This window comes from Hypomesus nipponensis, chromosome 17, assembly GCF_054491055.1.
Source record: "Hypomesus nipponensis isolate SF chromosome 17, ASM5449105v1, whole genome shotgun sequence".
In the NCBI taxonomy this organism is placed as follows: Eukaryota; Metazoa; Chordata; class Actinopteri; order Osmeriformes; family Osmeridae; genus Hypomesus; species Hypomesus nipponensis.
This window is the reverse complement of record NC_140377.1, coordinates 9,212,597-9,230,096: the sequence shown is the minus strand read 5'-3', so window position 1 is coordinate 9,230,096 and position 17,500 is coordinate 9,212,597. Positions and strand designations below refer to the sequence as shown.

General features: G+C 44.0%; 1 protein-coding gene across 1 annotated transcript; it reads right to left on the bottom strand.

Moving 5' to 3' along the window:
- Positions 1–2,306: 2,306 nt before the first annotated feature.
- usp31 (ubiquitin specific peptidase 31) lies at positions 2,307–15,395 on the bottom strand. The gene is made up of 16 exons (XM_084677945.1): positions 13,719–15,395; positions 13,464–13,601; positions 12,771–12,865; positions 12,576–12,668; positions 11,296–11,431; positions 10,824–10,971; positions 10,534–10,714; positions 10,261–10,372; positions 10,021–10,115; positions 9,480–9,557; positions 8,800–8,929; positions 8,149–8,268; positions 7,776–8,001; positions 7,371–7,529; positions 7,109–7,261; positions 2,307–6,920 (listed from the first exon to the last, which is right to left on the bottom strand). The coding sequence occupies exons 1-16, from the start codon at positions 14,244–14,246 to the stop codon at positions 5,449–5,451; spliced, it is 3,864 nt and encodes a 1,287-aa protein (XP_084534071.1). The 5' UTR covers positions 14,247–15,395; the 3' UTR covers positions 2,307–5,448.
- Between the last annotated feature and the right edge of the window lie 2,105 nt (positions 15,396–17,500).

Genomic DNA, 17,500 nt, shown 5'->3' with positions numbered 1-17,500 from the left:
TGTCTTCCCTGAGCTCTTCCCATGAATTCCAACCCTTTTCCCTTCGGTCTTCAGGAATCAATTACTATCGATTTTCTTACAAAGTTCCCGCACTCACCAGTGCACAGTCAAAAGAGGGGACCAAGGAGATAAAACCACAGGTGAATTACTTAAGTAACTCGCTCTGCCGTGGGAGACGGATATTATTGAGTGTGAAGAGGAGGACAGTGGTTAGACTTTGTTTCGAAACATGGGGAATGAGGTTAAAATGGCATCCTCTGCAAAGTGGGACATTTTAAATGACTTGTCCTCTGGACATGAGCCAGGCCACAGGTTGAACGTCTGTCCCAGTTTAAAGCCCAGTAGGACATGGGGGCAGTGAGAAAACACATAGACAAACCAGGAGGTTTGCTTAACCACATAAGTTGGCTTCCGGCGAAACTTTGGCAACCATGCTTGGCATGCTTGTTGGTTTTTGTTGTGTCAAAATGCTAATGCAACTAGTGGGTCATAATTCTTCCAGCAATCCTAGCTAGAGGGCAACATGCACACAGGGGAGGTCTTTATTGATCAATATTCAACTCATTGTTCTGTTTCAATGATGGTCTACCCTTGGAAATAAAACCCTGCATGACATCCATTTTAAGTCCCAGTGATGATTAGACTAGATTACTGTTTTATTTCGATTGGATGGAACATTAGTGGAAGTTGTTCCCATCGCACACAGATCACTGCAATCCAGCCAGAGCAGTTCAACCACCTTCAACTGTACAGGAACATCAATCCCCACAATTTCTTTCATAAGGCAAAAATGAAACCACAGACACTGGCGTCAGCTCATTTATGCCAATCATCATACCCTCGGCTGTTTCACAAGGTAGGCGGTGGAAGTGGTGTTGAAAAATCGGTGTAATAACCGCAGGTAAGTACATAAAGGGGCCATAGTTTCATGGTCCAGGGGCACATTGAACCAACAGAACGGAACACAGCATGGTGCCAGGGCACCATGACGGATGATCCAGCATGCTGGGACCCACTCTAACGGTTTGCTGAGGACTTCAACAGAAGCTCACGGCCGTAGGCTGTCATAATTAACGACGGTATGACTCTGTTTAAAATGTAGAGGTTGTGGCATTTGACTACCTTATAGGGGAAAATCAATGAGTGGAGCACTGGCCTTTAAATAAGAAATATGAGACTTAGGTATGTTCATGAGGATGTGTTAGACTAAGCCTCTTGAGTGAATGGCATATAGATGTTTGTCTAATACTAGTGGGTTAGAATGAATAACAGAAAAAAGCCACATAGTGGGTTGAAGTTGGCAAGTTTCAAAACAGGGGTTACAAGCAAAGCATTTATGCACCCTACCCTAACCCACGATGAGGATTGGAACACCTGAAATTTCCAATGCCCAAATAAGATTTATAAGCAAACACAACTCATAATGATACACATGACGTTGAAATCAAATCTTCCCAATGAAAGCACACAATGATCCCTGTAATGTTACTAACATCTCTCGTTCGCTCCATTAAAACCCGACCCTGAGGTGAGAAGCAAACACCATTTTGAGATGTAAAAATCAGACACGTCGACACTGACAACTCACATCTTGCAGGCCCTGACGCCTATGCATTTCATGAAAAAACCCTGCAGTATGAATCTATGGTGGTAGTGACCTGCTAAGGGCTTGTGCATCACAGCTCATCTATCTGTATCTGCAGCAGGAAAAGTCTGAGCCATTGATTTCTCTTACACTCATCCAATACCAACTGAATCTATAATTGCAGGGGGAGGGAAGTAGATATTTGGCAGGAATATTACTTTTCTTGTGATAAAAAAAAACACTTGTAAATGGGTCTCATGCAGGCAATGTAAGAGATCTGTTGACAGTGTTGAGTAGGAGCAACAGTACAGCCTGTGATTCAATGAGCAGACAAGCTTTCATATGTGCCTCAAAACCAACTTCAGTGAAACCCTCAGGCAGGTTAATCTTACAGCTGCTTTTCTGCAATTTTTTCTTAGTTCAGAACAATGTCACTTGTCATGTTGCACTTGACACTTACTGGAGGGGAAAGGTTTTTTGATGGTTTTCCAAGAAAAATAATGGTTTTGGCACTATGATTAACCTTTTCAATGGAACTTAAATATCAACAGGTTAAAACTCAATGTATGGAAAAACGACAAGCAATTGGATACCAAGTGCAAACAGAGTCAAAGGAGAAGAGCTCCCTCCAGTGGTTAATAGTTAATGGTACATGCATACGCCATAGACGTAGAGCACAGTGAGCTGTTGTAAACATTGAGGACACAAGAGGTTACAGACAAACAATTAAATTTTTTATACCTGTTTTAATTTTTAGATACATTTTTGTTCTTGCATTGGTAAACCAACAATGTTTATAAATGTTTGCTTCTTTCAAAGAAATGTATTATAAAAAAGAAATTGTAAAATATGATATATGAAAAGAAATGCATATTGAAAGTGCTTGCACATCATTAATAAAACACACAAATAAATTAACATAAAAAGCTTTGACATAGTCTCATTTCGCGCAATTATTTCATTTGCTCCTGTTGAACCAGCTTCCAGAATGACATTGTTTGAACAGAAACATCCACACTGTATTATGAGTTCCAGTCTAGAGTGAATCAAGGACTGAAAAATGAAGGGTGTTGTACTCGTCTATCACACGATTCAAGACTGATTTACCTAAAGTCTAAGGACTAGTTATGAATATCTAGTTACATTTCCTGAATATATTAGATCTCTTTAATGCACTAATACAATACATGACAAGTTGTTCTTCCTGATGGCACCAGTAAAGTTCTTAAAAGGAGGATTATACTCCAATTGACTACTACTATTAGTGACATTCATGACCTAGCTAACTTTACATTGTCTTTTGTTTCCAGTTGTAATACTTTAAATTAAAGCGAGACCAAAGTATAGGAATGACCCATTTATGTAAAACACACTATCTGAAATGGGAAAGGGGAGACAGTTGCATCCATAGTGTTTGTGTCCTTGCTAGTGATGGCAAGGGGAATACAAGTCACTCTTTAACGAGTGAAATTGCAGTTGGAGCACCAAGAACAAAAACGGCTGTAACACCAGGATCACCTATAAACAAATCAAACAGGGAACAAGAAACAACATAAAGACAGCTCCTTAGAAAGAAAATATTATATATACACACACACATGATTTTTTTTTAAAGCATTGACATTCTAACATTAGCCATTTTAAAAGTGATGATTACCCTCATGTTTTTTGAGTGCAAATAAAGCAATGTAAGTCATGGGCTATGCTCCCTACAACTGGCATTTGGAAAACAAAAAGCATAAATTGTTCTGTAGAGGGCATAGCAACAGTCTCTTGCATAGTTTAAGACATGCATGCTTCTGTGTCATCATGCAAAACTGCTTTCCATACGTCTCTTCATGGAATTCCACGGCTTGGCATCACAGTGGCATCTACTTCAAACAAAAAGGTGAAAAGAAGCTGCAGCTTTCATAATGGTCTTATGAAGAGGAATATGCACCATTTAACCTTTCAGGGCTAGAGAAAGGTTCTGCCTTGCAAGCATGGAACGGCAGAATGGCATCAACTCAGCATTACGTGGTCACAGCGGAACTCAACTGCCCATTCGCGGACGTTGACTTTAAAACAAAGATTAAACTCTGAGTACAAAACCTAGGAGTTTGAGTCTTATGGTCAAACAGGACACAGCAGAGGGGGAATTTAGTGACACTGCCACAGCTAGATCCAAACCATTTCCATAGGCATAGCAGAACACTTGATGACAGTTGCCAGCAGCAACAATTAAAAGTGACAGATTATTAAGAGTATTGCTAACCTCCCCAAAACCTCTCACACCAGAATTCTTGCTTTGACCCAAATGTCATAATGAACGTATGACCAGTTTTGAATATGCAAGATGGAATGTAGCTACAGGCAGTGAAGTCGGTGGAAGCCAATTAATGCTAGAACAGACAAGTGTTCCATGATGTGTCTTTTAAGACAGAAATACTTATGAGCCTCTCTGCATTATTGCCCTGACAACACTGTCCTTCATTTATATGGGTACTTATGTGCCAACCTAGTTTGTTTACATTTTGTGCAGCTAAGAGAAATTGCAGTGTGCGCAGAAATATTCAGCATTTTGGATGTTTTTCATTAGCAAGCCAATTAAACTGTAGAATAATGGCATTTTTGGGGGGGTGACGGGGCATGCGGTGACACCCCAATCTGACAAAAGAATGATCGAGCTGTCGAGTGGTAGAGGCATAAATTGATTTGAAGCCATCCCAAGAGTGACCTGAACCTGGAATAAACATCTATCCAACATCTATCCCATTCCCCAACTTGGCTAGGGAATCTGGTTTGACATTTGTGAGAAGCACATGCAATAGATTCCCTCCACAAACTAACTCGGATGGGGTTGCAGTGACATGAACAAAGTATTGCACTTGCAGGCTAGGATCAATCCTAACTAGATATGGGCAAATTCTGTGGCAGTTCAAGGCTTTGCAACCGAAAACAACTTTAAAAGATAAGGTAGCACAACATCGGGGTGGCGATCAAAGTTGTAATTATGTTCACTCTTCTAGCCATCACTGTATCACCGCACAAAAAAAAGAATTCTGGATTCTGCAACGAGTTTTACCCTTAGATAGGCAACATAAGGATATCCCAATGCTGATCTTGCCACCTGAAATTCAAGTAGTATGAACTATAAAGATTGTCACGTCACTGTCTTACAATCAAAAGGCAGAAAGCACAAATGTACATATTTCCAACTGAAGGAAGCCGTTGTGATTGCATCTATGGCAGCCTGTTATTTCAAAAATGGCAGACATAATCGCCTCAGATGAGGTACCACAGCTTATGCAATTAACTGCTGCCAAGATGTTCAAAAGTGTTCACGAAAACTGTGGTCATACTTGGGAACCTCAGCATTTGAATGGCGTCAGTGCGGAGAACAGCACTGCCCCACGGTACAGCACCAGGTGTAGGGAAGGAGTCACTTCTTTCAGAACTCCTTCCAAAGATCGAAGATAAGTGTAGTTTGTCACCCCAAGCTCATTAAACTACATAAATGGGATGTCTTATGTATAAACACTATAACACATTATATTACTTAAATCTTTTGACAGTTAGGGTACTTTATAGCTATGTAGTGGGAAATAATGTTTAAAATATACAAAGTGCTCACTTAAAACATTCCTATTCAGTTTAGCGTACAGTAGTGAACTTATACTTTGCCAAAGGCAAATGATTTGGTTCCATGATAGGACTGAAAGGCGCTTTTGATAAATTACATTGTGATTCTTAAAAGAAAATACAGGTATATACTTTATACTCTCTTTCTATATATATAAATTCATATTTATATTTATGTATATCTTAGGCACATAAAATAACATAGCTGCATTACCTAAAAAAATGAAACTATTGTTGATATATTATTGAGGCTTCTGTGTTGGGCGTGCAGAAGATTGCATGCTGGAAGACAACTTTCTGGAAGACGCCATCCTTTCAAGAGGCTTTTTCCCATTAGTGGGAGATTTAAGACTTGTTTCAGAAGTGGAAGACTTGGATTTGCCTACAGGTAAAAGTGACCGTCTGACAGAGGGCTTCGAGGACACCCTCCCCTCCGGAGCCAGCTCACCCAGTTGAGGCTCAGTGCAGGCCTGGAGTGAGACGCCGTCTGCCGCCTCTCCACCTTCGCCCCCATTGTTCAGAGTCTGGCTGCTCAGCCTGGCTGTCCTCTCTGAGGCCTTCTTGGACAGGATGGTGGCTTTCCCCAAATCGGCCGAGCGCCGGCTTTCCCTCTGCCGCAGGGCATTCTTGAAGAAGGACAGGCCCTTGTCTTCGGACTTGCTGCTACGACGCAGGTCTCTGGAGGACACGCTGGGCGAGCGGAGGCTGGTGATGGACGAGATGCTGCTGGAGCTCCTCAAGGGCCTCCTGTCGGTCCGGCTGCTGTCCCCGCTCCTGGGCAGGGGGGCCCGCGAGGCAGAGCAGCCCCGGGGCTTGTCGACCAGGGGGCTGTTGAGCCCAAACGAGTCCCTGCTGTAGCTCCTCTCCACCAGTCTCTTCCTGCTGCCGGAGGAGGAGGAGCAAGTCTCAGTGCCACCGGAAGTCTTCTTCGCCGTGGGGGAGGGGGACGCGGAAGACTGGGGCGTTGAGATGCGTTGTTTCCGCTGCGGGGTGCCGGCTGTACCTGCCTCTGGCCCAGGGGAAGACTCTTTCTTTTTGGAAAGGGTCCCAGTAGGCGTCGCGTTGCTGATCTTCGCATTGGCACTTTTGTCTTTAGAGGTGATCCCCCTGAGGCCCTTCACCTGAGGGCTGGAAGACGATTGGGAAATGGAGGATTTGGGCGTCGCCGATGCACACTGGCGTTTCTTGGAGGACTTCTCTTGCTCGGCTTTGCCAGAGCTCTTTTTCGACCCGGTCGTTTCAGACTTGGAGGAGAATCCTCCAATGCTGCTCTTGCGTTTCTGCTCCTTGGTGGCGGTGGCTTGCGTGTTTTGGTCCAGGGCTGTGATCTGGTTGTTGTTGTCCGCTGGCGTGGGGGCCCTGCGGTAGACCTCATCTAGGAACCTCTTCCCGCCATCCAGATCGCTGCCGTTACCCTCCACCATGGCCAGGGGCGCCCTGCTGCCAAAGTAACGCTCGTGCCTGCTGTAACTACCGAAACAGGAGGTGGACACCTTGTCGTCGCAGGCCTCGCCGATCCTCTCCAGCGGGGGAGAGGAGCGGGAGTCCAGAGAGAAGCGGGAAGGGGAGTTGGAGCGCATCTGGAGCTTGGCGGAGAGGGACCACGAGGGCTTCATCCCGTTCTCGGTGAAGGACAGCGGGCTGGCCACGGACGATCTGGAGGACAGGCTCTGGCGTTGAATGCTCCTCACGAAGGGGCGGGTCGAGAATCCTCCTGCGAAAGGAAGACACGGAGGGTCACATCAAAACTCCGATAAGAGGTTTGAGTATCCATGTCTTGACCGAGCACAGCACTGGGAAGGGAAAGGCCAGACATGAATAGGGGGGGGAGACGGGGGGAGAGAGAGAGGACGACGAATGATGACAGGGCTGAATAAGGCAGGGTTCCAACACGTCTCTCACCGTCGTCTTCCATGCGGTCCCCCAGAAACTCCCCTGACTCGGCCAGCGAGGCCAGAGAAGTGCGTCTGGAGGAGGCCCCTGACGCCAGGCTGGCAGGCCTGCTACCCGGCAGCCTGTTGATCCAGTGGTCACAAAGAGACGAGCTGGTGGAGCCTGAAACAGACAGATACAACAGCCCTCACACAACATCCCTCCCAGACAGTAATCTTCCAGAGAGCCGTTTCCTTTGTCCTGCGCAGTCCACAAAGTGTGTCCCCCTCACCAGCGACTGAGCTGTTGGCTGACCAGGAAGGGATAGTGGTCCTCCGTTGATAAAACAGGATGTAGGCCGTCTGCTGGCAGACGTCATCATCCGCTACGGGCTGGACCTCACTGTCGTCAAAGCAGTACCACTGCCCGTCGATGGAATTCTTACAGTAAGCTGTCGGAGCAGAGAAAAGGGAACATTTACATGTAGTCATTTAGCAGACGCTCCTATCCAGAGCGACTTACAGTAAGTACAGGGACATTCGCCTGAAGCAAGTAGGGTGAAGTGCCTTGCCCAAGGACACAATGTCATTTTGCACAGCCGGTAATCGAACCAGCAATCGGGAAGGGAGGCTTTTTCAAGGCAAACCAAGGGCGGGAAAACAGGACCCAACCCGTTCTGCTGTCAACCCCTCTTTACCTGTGTAGTGGCCGCCCTGCATGTTTCCGTGGTGGTTGCAGACGGCGTACAGGTCATACAGGTAGTCGTCCGGGTTGCGTCCCAGGCCGTAAGGTCGTCTCCACGGCGACCAGTGGGAGGGCAGGCTCCAGCTGCTCTGGCTCCTCTTGACCATGTGGGGTGCCATGTCCATCCCCAGCAACGGGAACCTCACCATGTTCTGCATCTTCACCCTCCGGTCTGCCTCCTGAAGACGAGAGCACACGGGTCAGCACAAAACGAGCCTTATCCACTCAAGTCAAGAAGATTTACATTCACATTAAGTCATTTAGCAGACGCTCACCCCCCCCCCCCCCCCCCCCCCGAATACTGGCGCCGTTTCTGGGTGCAGTACCTGGCGGAACCTCTTGAGGTGCAGTATGAGCACATCCGGCAGGGTCCACAGGCTGAGCTTGATGCGGCCCTGCTGCAGCTGCTTGCAGTGGGGACAGCGCCAGGCATCGTCCGGGGCCAACTGGAACACACACACAATCCAGGCAGCAGCATCAAGGAGAAGCTCCCGCAGCAATGCTTTTGAATCAGCATCACACGCGGGGGAGGATTTCTCTCTTCTTCTTCCTCCTGTCTCTGTCCGTCCCTCCCTCTCTCTCTCTCTCTCTCTCTGTCCGTCTGTCTCTCTCTCTCTGTCTGTCTCCATCTGTCTCTATCTGTCTCTCTCAGTACACACATTGAGACCAGACTGGCTCAACGCAGCTCTGTGACTGACCAACATCTGCCTGAGCTAATTATAGAGTACATTCACATGGTTGTTGGTCTCTTTCCAGAGTTCTAATAGTAGTAGTAATGACATGCTTCTCTTTTTCCGAAGACAGCATTAGGAATAGAATATCCAGCCATCTCAGAAAGTGACAGTCCATTGGATATCCAGAAACAATACACAAGCCAGTGGGTGGGAAAGAGCAAACTGTCGCTTTCAACCTCTCAGCCCAATCACGTCAAGCTAAGCGTCTGTACCCTTTTAGCGACAACGTTACAGCGGCTTTACCTGTTCCTCTTTGGTGTACAGCTGGAAGCACTGGGCGAGAGTGCAGGCCTGGGGCTGGTGATGCTGCTCTCTGTGCAGATATACACTCTCGGCATCGGGGATGTACTCCTCTTCAGTGTGGCCAAACAGACTGCAGACAAAAGGGATCACAGTCAAGACTTCCACAGAAAAAGAACATAACAAAAAAAAAAAAACAGTCCTGTCATGTGAGGTCCCTTTTTTCCTGTATAGCTCTTTTTAGCATTGTAGAATCAGTCTTATGTACGCATTTAAAAAACCTGTGTGTGAATTTAGAGCAAGAGACGTTCGGTAAGATGTCAACTGTAAGGTTGGCAGGAGGCATATCCTGAAGTTGGCGTGTTGGGCCTTTTGGATAAACGAATATTTCCAAACAAAAATGTAAACATACAGATGATTGACACCCTGAGCCATTCTCTCTTCCTAGCTGTAATATTTTTGCCCATGTCGTATTATAACAACACAGACCAACTCCTTGAGGTATAAACAAAAACAAACATGAAAGGGCTCTTCTTTACCCTGTTCCGATTCTGCTGAGTGTGAACTGTTTCTCTGCATCTGCCATGTTTATGAATCTCCCAGCAGATCTTACTGCACTCTAGACACACACGGTTCATCAAAGAGACAAAAAGCACAAACAATCCTCCTTCAGCTACACTCACTAGTCCTTGGTCTCTTTGTCCCACTCCACCACTATCTTGACATGTGGAGGTCCGCCCTGTCCGCAGGACTTGTATGCTCTGCAGATAGAGACACAAATATATACAGATTTTTTTTATTTTTCTGATTAAAAACGAAATAAACAAACATTGACCACTATTAACTAAGATATCATCGAACAATTGAATGGACTTTTGTTAGATGGGGTGCATACATTGTATACTGCATTACTTGATATTTCACATTGGAAGGCAGCACATTATTCTCTACTCCCAGACAAATAGGATCAACAGCTAGGGCATGAACCAAACACGTTGAGCAGGAAACCATGGGGAAAAAATACGAAAAAGCATGCTGTAGCATGCTGCTGAACAGTGTCAATAGGAATGCGCCCATCTCTCAGGGCATGCGTGTGTGGCTTGAGGATTAGGATTGGTTGAGCGTAAACAACCTGCAACGGGAGGGCGCAAAATCAATGAACTGTATAGAATAACAGACTGTCGGGGCTGGAAGGAAATCTAGAAAGCAAGCGAGATGGCTGACCTTTCCACTGTGGGGTGGCACAGAGGCTGCTCGTCTTGGGGTAAAAGATAGGTGATCCCGACAACACCAACCACCCGAAGGCTGAACGGCCCCACCTACAGACAGACAATCACTTGTCAGTCAACAGTTTGCATCCCACCCCTTGACTGCAGGTGGTCCCATGAGCATATGTTGAGAAGCAGAATGGCATTCTCATTTCCAATGAAGACAATGAAATTGTCATTTGGACTGGTGACCAACCTGAATGTAAACTCCTGGCCTTAGCAGGTGACGCATTTTCTCCAGGATCTCCTTCTGTAGTGCATCCCAAGTCACAGTACGTTCCATGTACAGTACAAACGGTAGACCAAACCTTGAGAGAGCGCACATATTAGTCCTCCGAATATATCATGAGATACCATTTCAGCAACGTTTTACACGCCAAGTCTGCTTTTAGAGATTGAATCCATGAGGCCTATTAGATAGCCACAGATGCTGGTGTGCACAAGAACTAATAGAACTGTTCTGTAATACCTTCTCCCTTGCTGGCCAGAGCAGGCTCTGTTGCAGACCAGCAGGATCATCTTCTCTAGTCCCATGTTCTTATTGGGTGAAGCCGATACAGGAGTCACCGCCCCCTGCATGAAGGACGAAGTCCTACTGCTCTCAGTCCCGTACTTCAAGTTGTTCTGATTCAGGTTTGCAAGAAGACTCCCTAAAGGACCACAACGTTAGGGATTAGTCATCATGGGATACCTTTATGAAGATAATTGAAGAGCTTCAAAAAGACCGTCGGAACAGTATATCGGACGATAGCGATATACCTCTTTTAGTTCGGATGTTCTCCAATCGAAAGGTCTCGGGCGTCTCAAAAGCAAAGATGGAGTCGCTCTCTTGAATGACGTTGAGGTCGTCCTCGTCGTCGCAGAAGGAACGGTGGAACCCGTCGTAGTACATTTCCGTCAGGACAAACTGCGTACATGGATGGGAAAAGGACAGGACATTTTTTCTTTCATATTTTGCATTGTGTCAAATCATACGAACACATCGTTTCCCCCTTCATCCCCCACATACTCATTCATTCCAACTGCATCCTTGCAAAAACATTTAGATAACTGAAAAATTACATCTGGTTATATGACAACGCTCTTACAAAGTGATGCTGTTACTGTGCCTCTGTGATTATAGGACTCTTCTGGAGAACTGCTGCAATGCCAGTGTGCGTGTGTGCGTGTGTGTGTGTGTGTGCAAAGCTAGTATGACAGAGCAGAGGTTGGAGGGAGGAGAAAAGGTTACCTGGTCCGTGGGGATCTTGGTCTCACGTGACACTGCCTCTCGGAGCCGGAACACAGAGCTGTTCAGTGGCACGGCCACTCCGATGCGCATGCAATGGGAGTACTTTCCCTGGTACACCACTATCACATACAGAGGCCTGAGAAGGTGATGGAAACCGCAAATGCAACATTTAGTTTTCACCCAAAACTGAACTTTTCCAATAACGGGTAGCGTGTACCCACATGTTCATGAAAGAGGACAAAACACCCATGAGACCCGATTAAGAAACTTTGAATCTATAGTATTGATAATCAAATTCTATTTTCAAAAAACAGTATTTCCTGTTGCTGCATCCCTGCTTATTATGTGGGTTTTGTCTCTATAATCAGGATTTCTCTGGAAAAAAGTGGATTACTGCCTTAGCTGACAGGACTACAAGCTCAGCCAGGAGTGCTGAGAAATGTGGCTCTCAGCAGTTCTATGCCCCAAGAATTAGAGAACCCCCCCTATTAAAAGTGAGATTTCCTTTCTAGAGACATTGACAGTGAGGTCTGTTGTCACGTAAATTCAGCTAGGTTTTCAAGGCTTAATTTAGGCTTAACCCTCACAAAACTACATGTCTATATGAATATTTTTCCAACAATGCTTTGTAGCTTAACAGAAAATCTTTTCATGTGAAGTGGTCAACACATGCTTCTCAAATAAGTAATTACTGACTAAGAAAGCTTGACTAGAGCGAGAGAGCGAGAGCGAGAGCGCGCGAGAGAGAGAGAGAGAGAGAGAGAGAGAGAGAGAGAGACAGAGAGAGACAGAGAGAAGCCAGGCAGAGCACATTATTATGTAATTAATCAGACATGTTGGAGGAAAGATAGAAATTGTCACTGCACATCTCTTAATTCCCCTCACCATTACCTTCCTTAATTATGCATGGACAGTAATGACTTTAGAAGATTGAAAATAATCTTCATTGAACAAGGAGCTCTGTCCCTGATCTGACAGCGTAGTCAAGCTTTTAAAAATAGCCTCACTCCATCATGGGGAAAAGACGCAGAAGAGACACTCACAAGCATGTCTCCATAGTTTGAGACCAAAAACCAAAAGTCACTAGTTTCCCTAAATCCTAGGCAACATAAAAACAATGGCCTGATCCATTGAGAAAATGTACAATTATCTAAATAATGAATTTATACTGTATATGAACATGAAATTAATAATAATGGATATCCATCCAGAATATTCCAAATGTTTGTCTGAACCAGCGGGCCCCTGGCTGCAAAACAGAGGGGGGGTGGAGTACTCACCGCGTGTGAGGTAAGGGGATGGGCAGAGAGATGCAGAGGAACGGGTCAAAGGTGTTGCTCTGTTTTTGGCACTGTGGGCAAGTAAGTGATGACCTGTTGGCAAAAGATCCAAGTCAAACATCCGGTGCGTAACAGGTACGCATCTGCTGAGGCGAAGAACGAAACACCTTATGGGGGGGAACAGCTTGAGCCTACCTGTACTGAGCCTGAAATAGTTCCTGAACAAATGAACCAGCAGACAGGGGAGGAGAAGGACCCTCAAGGCCTCCATCATCCTCTTCAATTGGTGGCTAAATAGACAACAATTACAATGATTTTGTTGAAAAGCACTCTAAAATGTAATGGCTTGAGGGTTAAACATTTTGCAGTCAATGTACAATTTTGACACAGACTGGCAATGAGAAGGGAAAGCAAGGTTCAGGGGTCATGTATAGAAAACCAGTCAACAATGCTTTTAATGCTGACCAAACGGATTTCTACACTCACATTTTACGTTACCACTAAAACAGTCTTAATGGCTATTGCCAAAACTAAATCACAGCCAATTGGATCAACTTCAAATCATTCAACGACAAATGATGTAACCACATATCTGTTCACACAGCCCCAGTTGAGTACTTTGGGGGAGGCTCTTAACCCAAACCTGTTTTGCATGTCAAGTCATGTCAGTTAAAAATTGGTTTGGTCAGTAAATCAGCCCGTCAGTTGGATTTATATCCGCTGCTGGGGACATTTTAATGAGTTTCCCCAGTGCTGTAACATGCTGCTGACTCACCTTAGATACGGTTTAGAACTCACCTGCGCAGTCAAAGTCACACAAACTCTACTGCACTAACCTAGACACCAGCAAAGTCATGCAATTCACAGCTGTTCAATTGTAGAATGTACCTTTATTGATGGCCTGTTGTTGGGGTGTACAATGCAGTTTAGGTCCTCATGTACCCTGTCCAGGAGCCACAGCAGAAACTCCTGTGCATCATGCTGAGCATTCCCTTTGTATTGCAAGGCGTTTTTTGACACAGCATTCTTTAACAAAGAACACAACGCTCAGATCGGTCTGTTCAAAACATCTGTACATGAAATGTAAAGTGTGGCAATTTCAAACTTCAACTTAGACCACATGCAAATAGGTTAAACACCTACTTTAAACTCTCGGCTGTGTTGTGGAGTGTACTCAAAAGTCCACAAAGCCCGCACCAGGCCAGACAGCTGCTCTGTAACCTCTCCTCTGAGCTGCGGAGCTTTCCTCTGCAAAAGCACACCATTGGTCTTCGGTTTCTCTTCATCGATTCCTTCACCCTTGTACTGTTCCAGTGCCAAAAACTCAGCAAAGAGCTCAGTGTTACTCAAGCACTGAAGAATTGCATTCATGAAGCAGGTGTTTCCATGGTTTTTGAGACCTGACACTCCAGGAACCTTCTCTCCAAAAAGGAAGCTGCTATCCGTGTCATCCAAAGGCTGGGCATCCTTACCTCCTGTTTTAAATGATATGAACCCTCCATCGTCTTTGTCACCCTCAGTTGAATGCACCTCCGATCCAAAATGGGACAATGTTGACAAAGTCCTTAAGACTCTGCTCATAAAACTACCGACAGAGCGTACAGAACTCCGTCGGAATAGCTTCTTGCTAAAACCAGACTTTTTTTCCTTAGTTGTGGCTTTGCTAGACATGGTTCCTTAAATTGTAAGCGATCCCTTCAGAACCAAATTACCAATGTAATGATCGTTGCCAGCTCAATCAAGCTGAGATTAACGAAACTGAATTACTTTCTAGTGCTGGTTAAGTTAGCTCGCTATACCTGCTGACCTATGAAGCCAGCACAGAACTGCTTGATTGCAATGATAACACATTTCACAACCAAGCAATGCGAATTTAACTACATCAACATGGCTTTAGCATACCATACAACTGCTTTGCTCCTCAGCTAGCCTAGCCAACACTTCTAGAGCTAGATACTACTGTAGTTGTCCAGTAAAGTATTGGCTGTAACACGGCGCAATAGATAAGGTAAATTAGAAAGTATTAGAAATAATCAGCTAGCCTGTCAGCGGAAGCATGCTACTAGCCTTGATAGTAGAAAGACAGCTAGCTAGCTATCTTTTTAACTACTTTACTGGTAGCCAACAAAACTCAGCATAAATCATTCTGCTAACGTTAGCTAGATACCTCAATATATAGCGTTAGATACTGTGGCGCTGCTACCTACTAGTATGATAGCTATATACTACAGTGTAGCTGTTGGTACTACTAGCTAGGCTATCAGGCTCCATTATCAAGTTAGCTAGCTGGTAGTAGTTGTCAAGATAGCTAAACGACTAGGTCGAATTGTTAGCTAACAAAATTATCTAGCTACCGTTAGCTACCAAGCTATACGTGGCTGGAAGCCGAAAAAAACTATAGCTACTTGTTTCACATGGTTTACTTAACTGGATTAAATGTCTTTGCTAATGTAGATGACTAGACTAGCTAACCAAGACTTGTAGCTGCCAAACAAACTGGAATTCTACCCTCCATACTCCATAGTATTGGGTTACCTTGTTAGGGATAGTGAATAGCTAGTAGTAGTAACGCCTCCCGGCGGTGGCAGTGTCTTATTTAATTTGGCAAAAACACGACCCAATGCCAGAGATGTACCTTCGGCTCGTTTAAGAGGAGGCAAGGCAGTTCGAGGCCCCCGTTGCTTGCCTGAGCCCGGCTGACTTTTTCAGGGCTCTAAAGTCTCGCATTCGCTGTGAGACTCACGGATTTCACCCATTTCTCACGCTCTCACGCAACACCTTGTATTTCTCACGCATTTCAACAATTTATCACGATGAGAAATAAGGGATAACTTGTCCCGCTATTTACAATTAATGGACGAGGCGCAGGCATACTGAGATGATGATAGTTGCCTCGAGTACAAAGCCAATCAAAATCAATTTAAGATGTGCCTGTTTAATCTTGGTGTTCCCGTCACTCAAAACAGATAAAGATGTAAAGAGCAACCAAGGACACTGCAATTTTAGAAGGTTCGCTTATTATTACTGTCATTAATAAGGATTGTCATGAGGCCCACTATTAGTGTCTGCAATTCCTTGTAGCCTTTTTCTACCACAGTCCAATTCATCCATTATATGTGTTTGGTTTCCCTGTGTTCTGGGATGGCTTTGATAAAGAAAGTGTTTGGTCTGTCTCTTCATTAATGCAGTGACTAAGTGCAGTCTGCAGTTTTGGGAGAGAAAACCACACCTCTGACAATAAATGTCAACAGCAACACCAGTCCTATGTGTCAAGCATGTCTCTTTCTGCTCTTAAAGCTGGAGGACCATCCATTATAGGGCACAAGAACATACACAAAGATAGTGACAGTCAGGCAGTAATGGTGTTACAACAGTCACAGAGAACGAGATTCACAGCTCCCAGCCCATGACCACTCTCAGGGCAGAGAGAGATGGAGGTGGAGCTCTCCCCTTAGTCATCACAAGGGATGTTTACCCAGTACTTTCTCCTCACCCTGGATATATATATTAAGCCTGATAAATATACACAATTAACTCTTATCAATAGTAAACGGACATGAGAACATACCAACTAGTATCCAAAGACTAGTTCTATAGATTAGTGAATAACATAAATACACAGGAAATTCCACAGCTTCATATCTTGTTTCCTGTTGACTGCACCATCCTTCGCACAGTGGTCAGATGCGTATATTTACTGTACTTCATGATGAATCCTATTGCATTTCAGATCATTATTTGACACACATGTTAGTTAGGTTTTTAGTATTGGCATAATTAACAATAGTTCAACAACAGTGTAGTATTTGCATAATTAACAAGAAGAACATAATAAACACGAGGCACCAAAAGAACCCCTTTGAGTGACAAAGAAACAGTGTTTACTCAAATTAATAAACCAATAACCTTTTACCAAAAGAAACTGGGGTGATTTCAATAAGATACAACACATTCTTGCACTGTAAGTGTTAGGAACAAATTGACTCATTTAGTTCAAGATTTTGTTCTCAGAAAGTTCCCACAGCTAAATGCTAGCACTTTGTCTGTCAACCGTAGGAGTAAGATTATTGTCTGACTATACTGATCATGTATGGTATTAGTAATCATAGGGGTACCAGACACTGTTTAGAGTATCTCAAAATGCGTGAAGACAAAAGTAGCTATATAGGTTTACTTTTAGTAGTTTGGAAGAAATGAAACAACACTATCTCAATTTTATATAATTAAATACTGTATTCATGCAGTATTCATCTCAAAGCAACATATAATTGTTTCATATTATGTAACTTGATTTATGTTGCCGTATGAGATGGCTTTAAAATAACTGTCCTTTTTCATAAGAACTATACTAGTCATTGTTGTTTGTCAGCAGCTTTTAATATGGGTTGTATTGTAAGAAGCAGCATGATCTGTGGGAGGGAGTATGTAAAAGGATTTTATATGGGTTTAGCCTCAAAACCACTTCCTTGCAATGACATGGTGGATGATGATGCTTTAAATTCATACGTCACGGTAATGTCCCCCAAAGTATCAAAGGTATGGGTGAGTTTATTAATTTCATGAAATCAGTAGACGATGGTTTGAAGAATCCACATTCAAAAAAAGTAAGATTTTGCCATTTCTACACTGAGTTATGAGTTTGTGAGTTTGTCAGATAAAGACAATATCTTATTTCTAAAGATTCATGTTGTTTAAACACTTTTTATTCACTTTTAATGATGTTGTGACCTTTTATCAGAAATACTTTTATAGTCAATTAATCAATTATTCAAAAAGTAATATTAATAAAACAATGGTAATGAGGTTGGAAAAAACTGTTGTTGAACTAGTTCTTCATGGAAGGTCATGGAATCCTATAGATACATTTAGAAAATCTATTGTAATGTTGCTTTGAGTTCATAGTATTTCATCAAATAAGTCCCTCT

Coding starts and splice junctions, on each gene's coding strand:
- usp31 (XM_084677945.1), bottom strand. CDS start 14,246: ATGTCTAGCAAAGCCACAACTAAGGAAAAAAAGTCTGGTTTTAGCAAG. Junction 10,715..10,823: donor GAACATCCGAACTAAAAGAG/GTATATCGCTAT, acceptor GTGGTCCTTTAG/GGAGTCTTCTTGCAAACCTG. Junction 6,921..7,108: donor GGACCGCATGGAAGACGACG/GTGAGAGACGTG, acceptor TTCCTTTCGCAG/GAGGATTCTCGACCCGCCCC.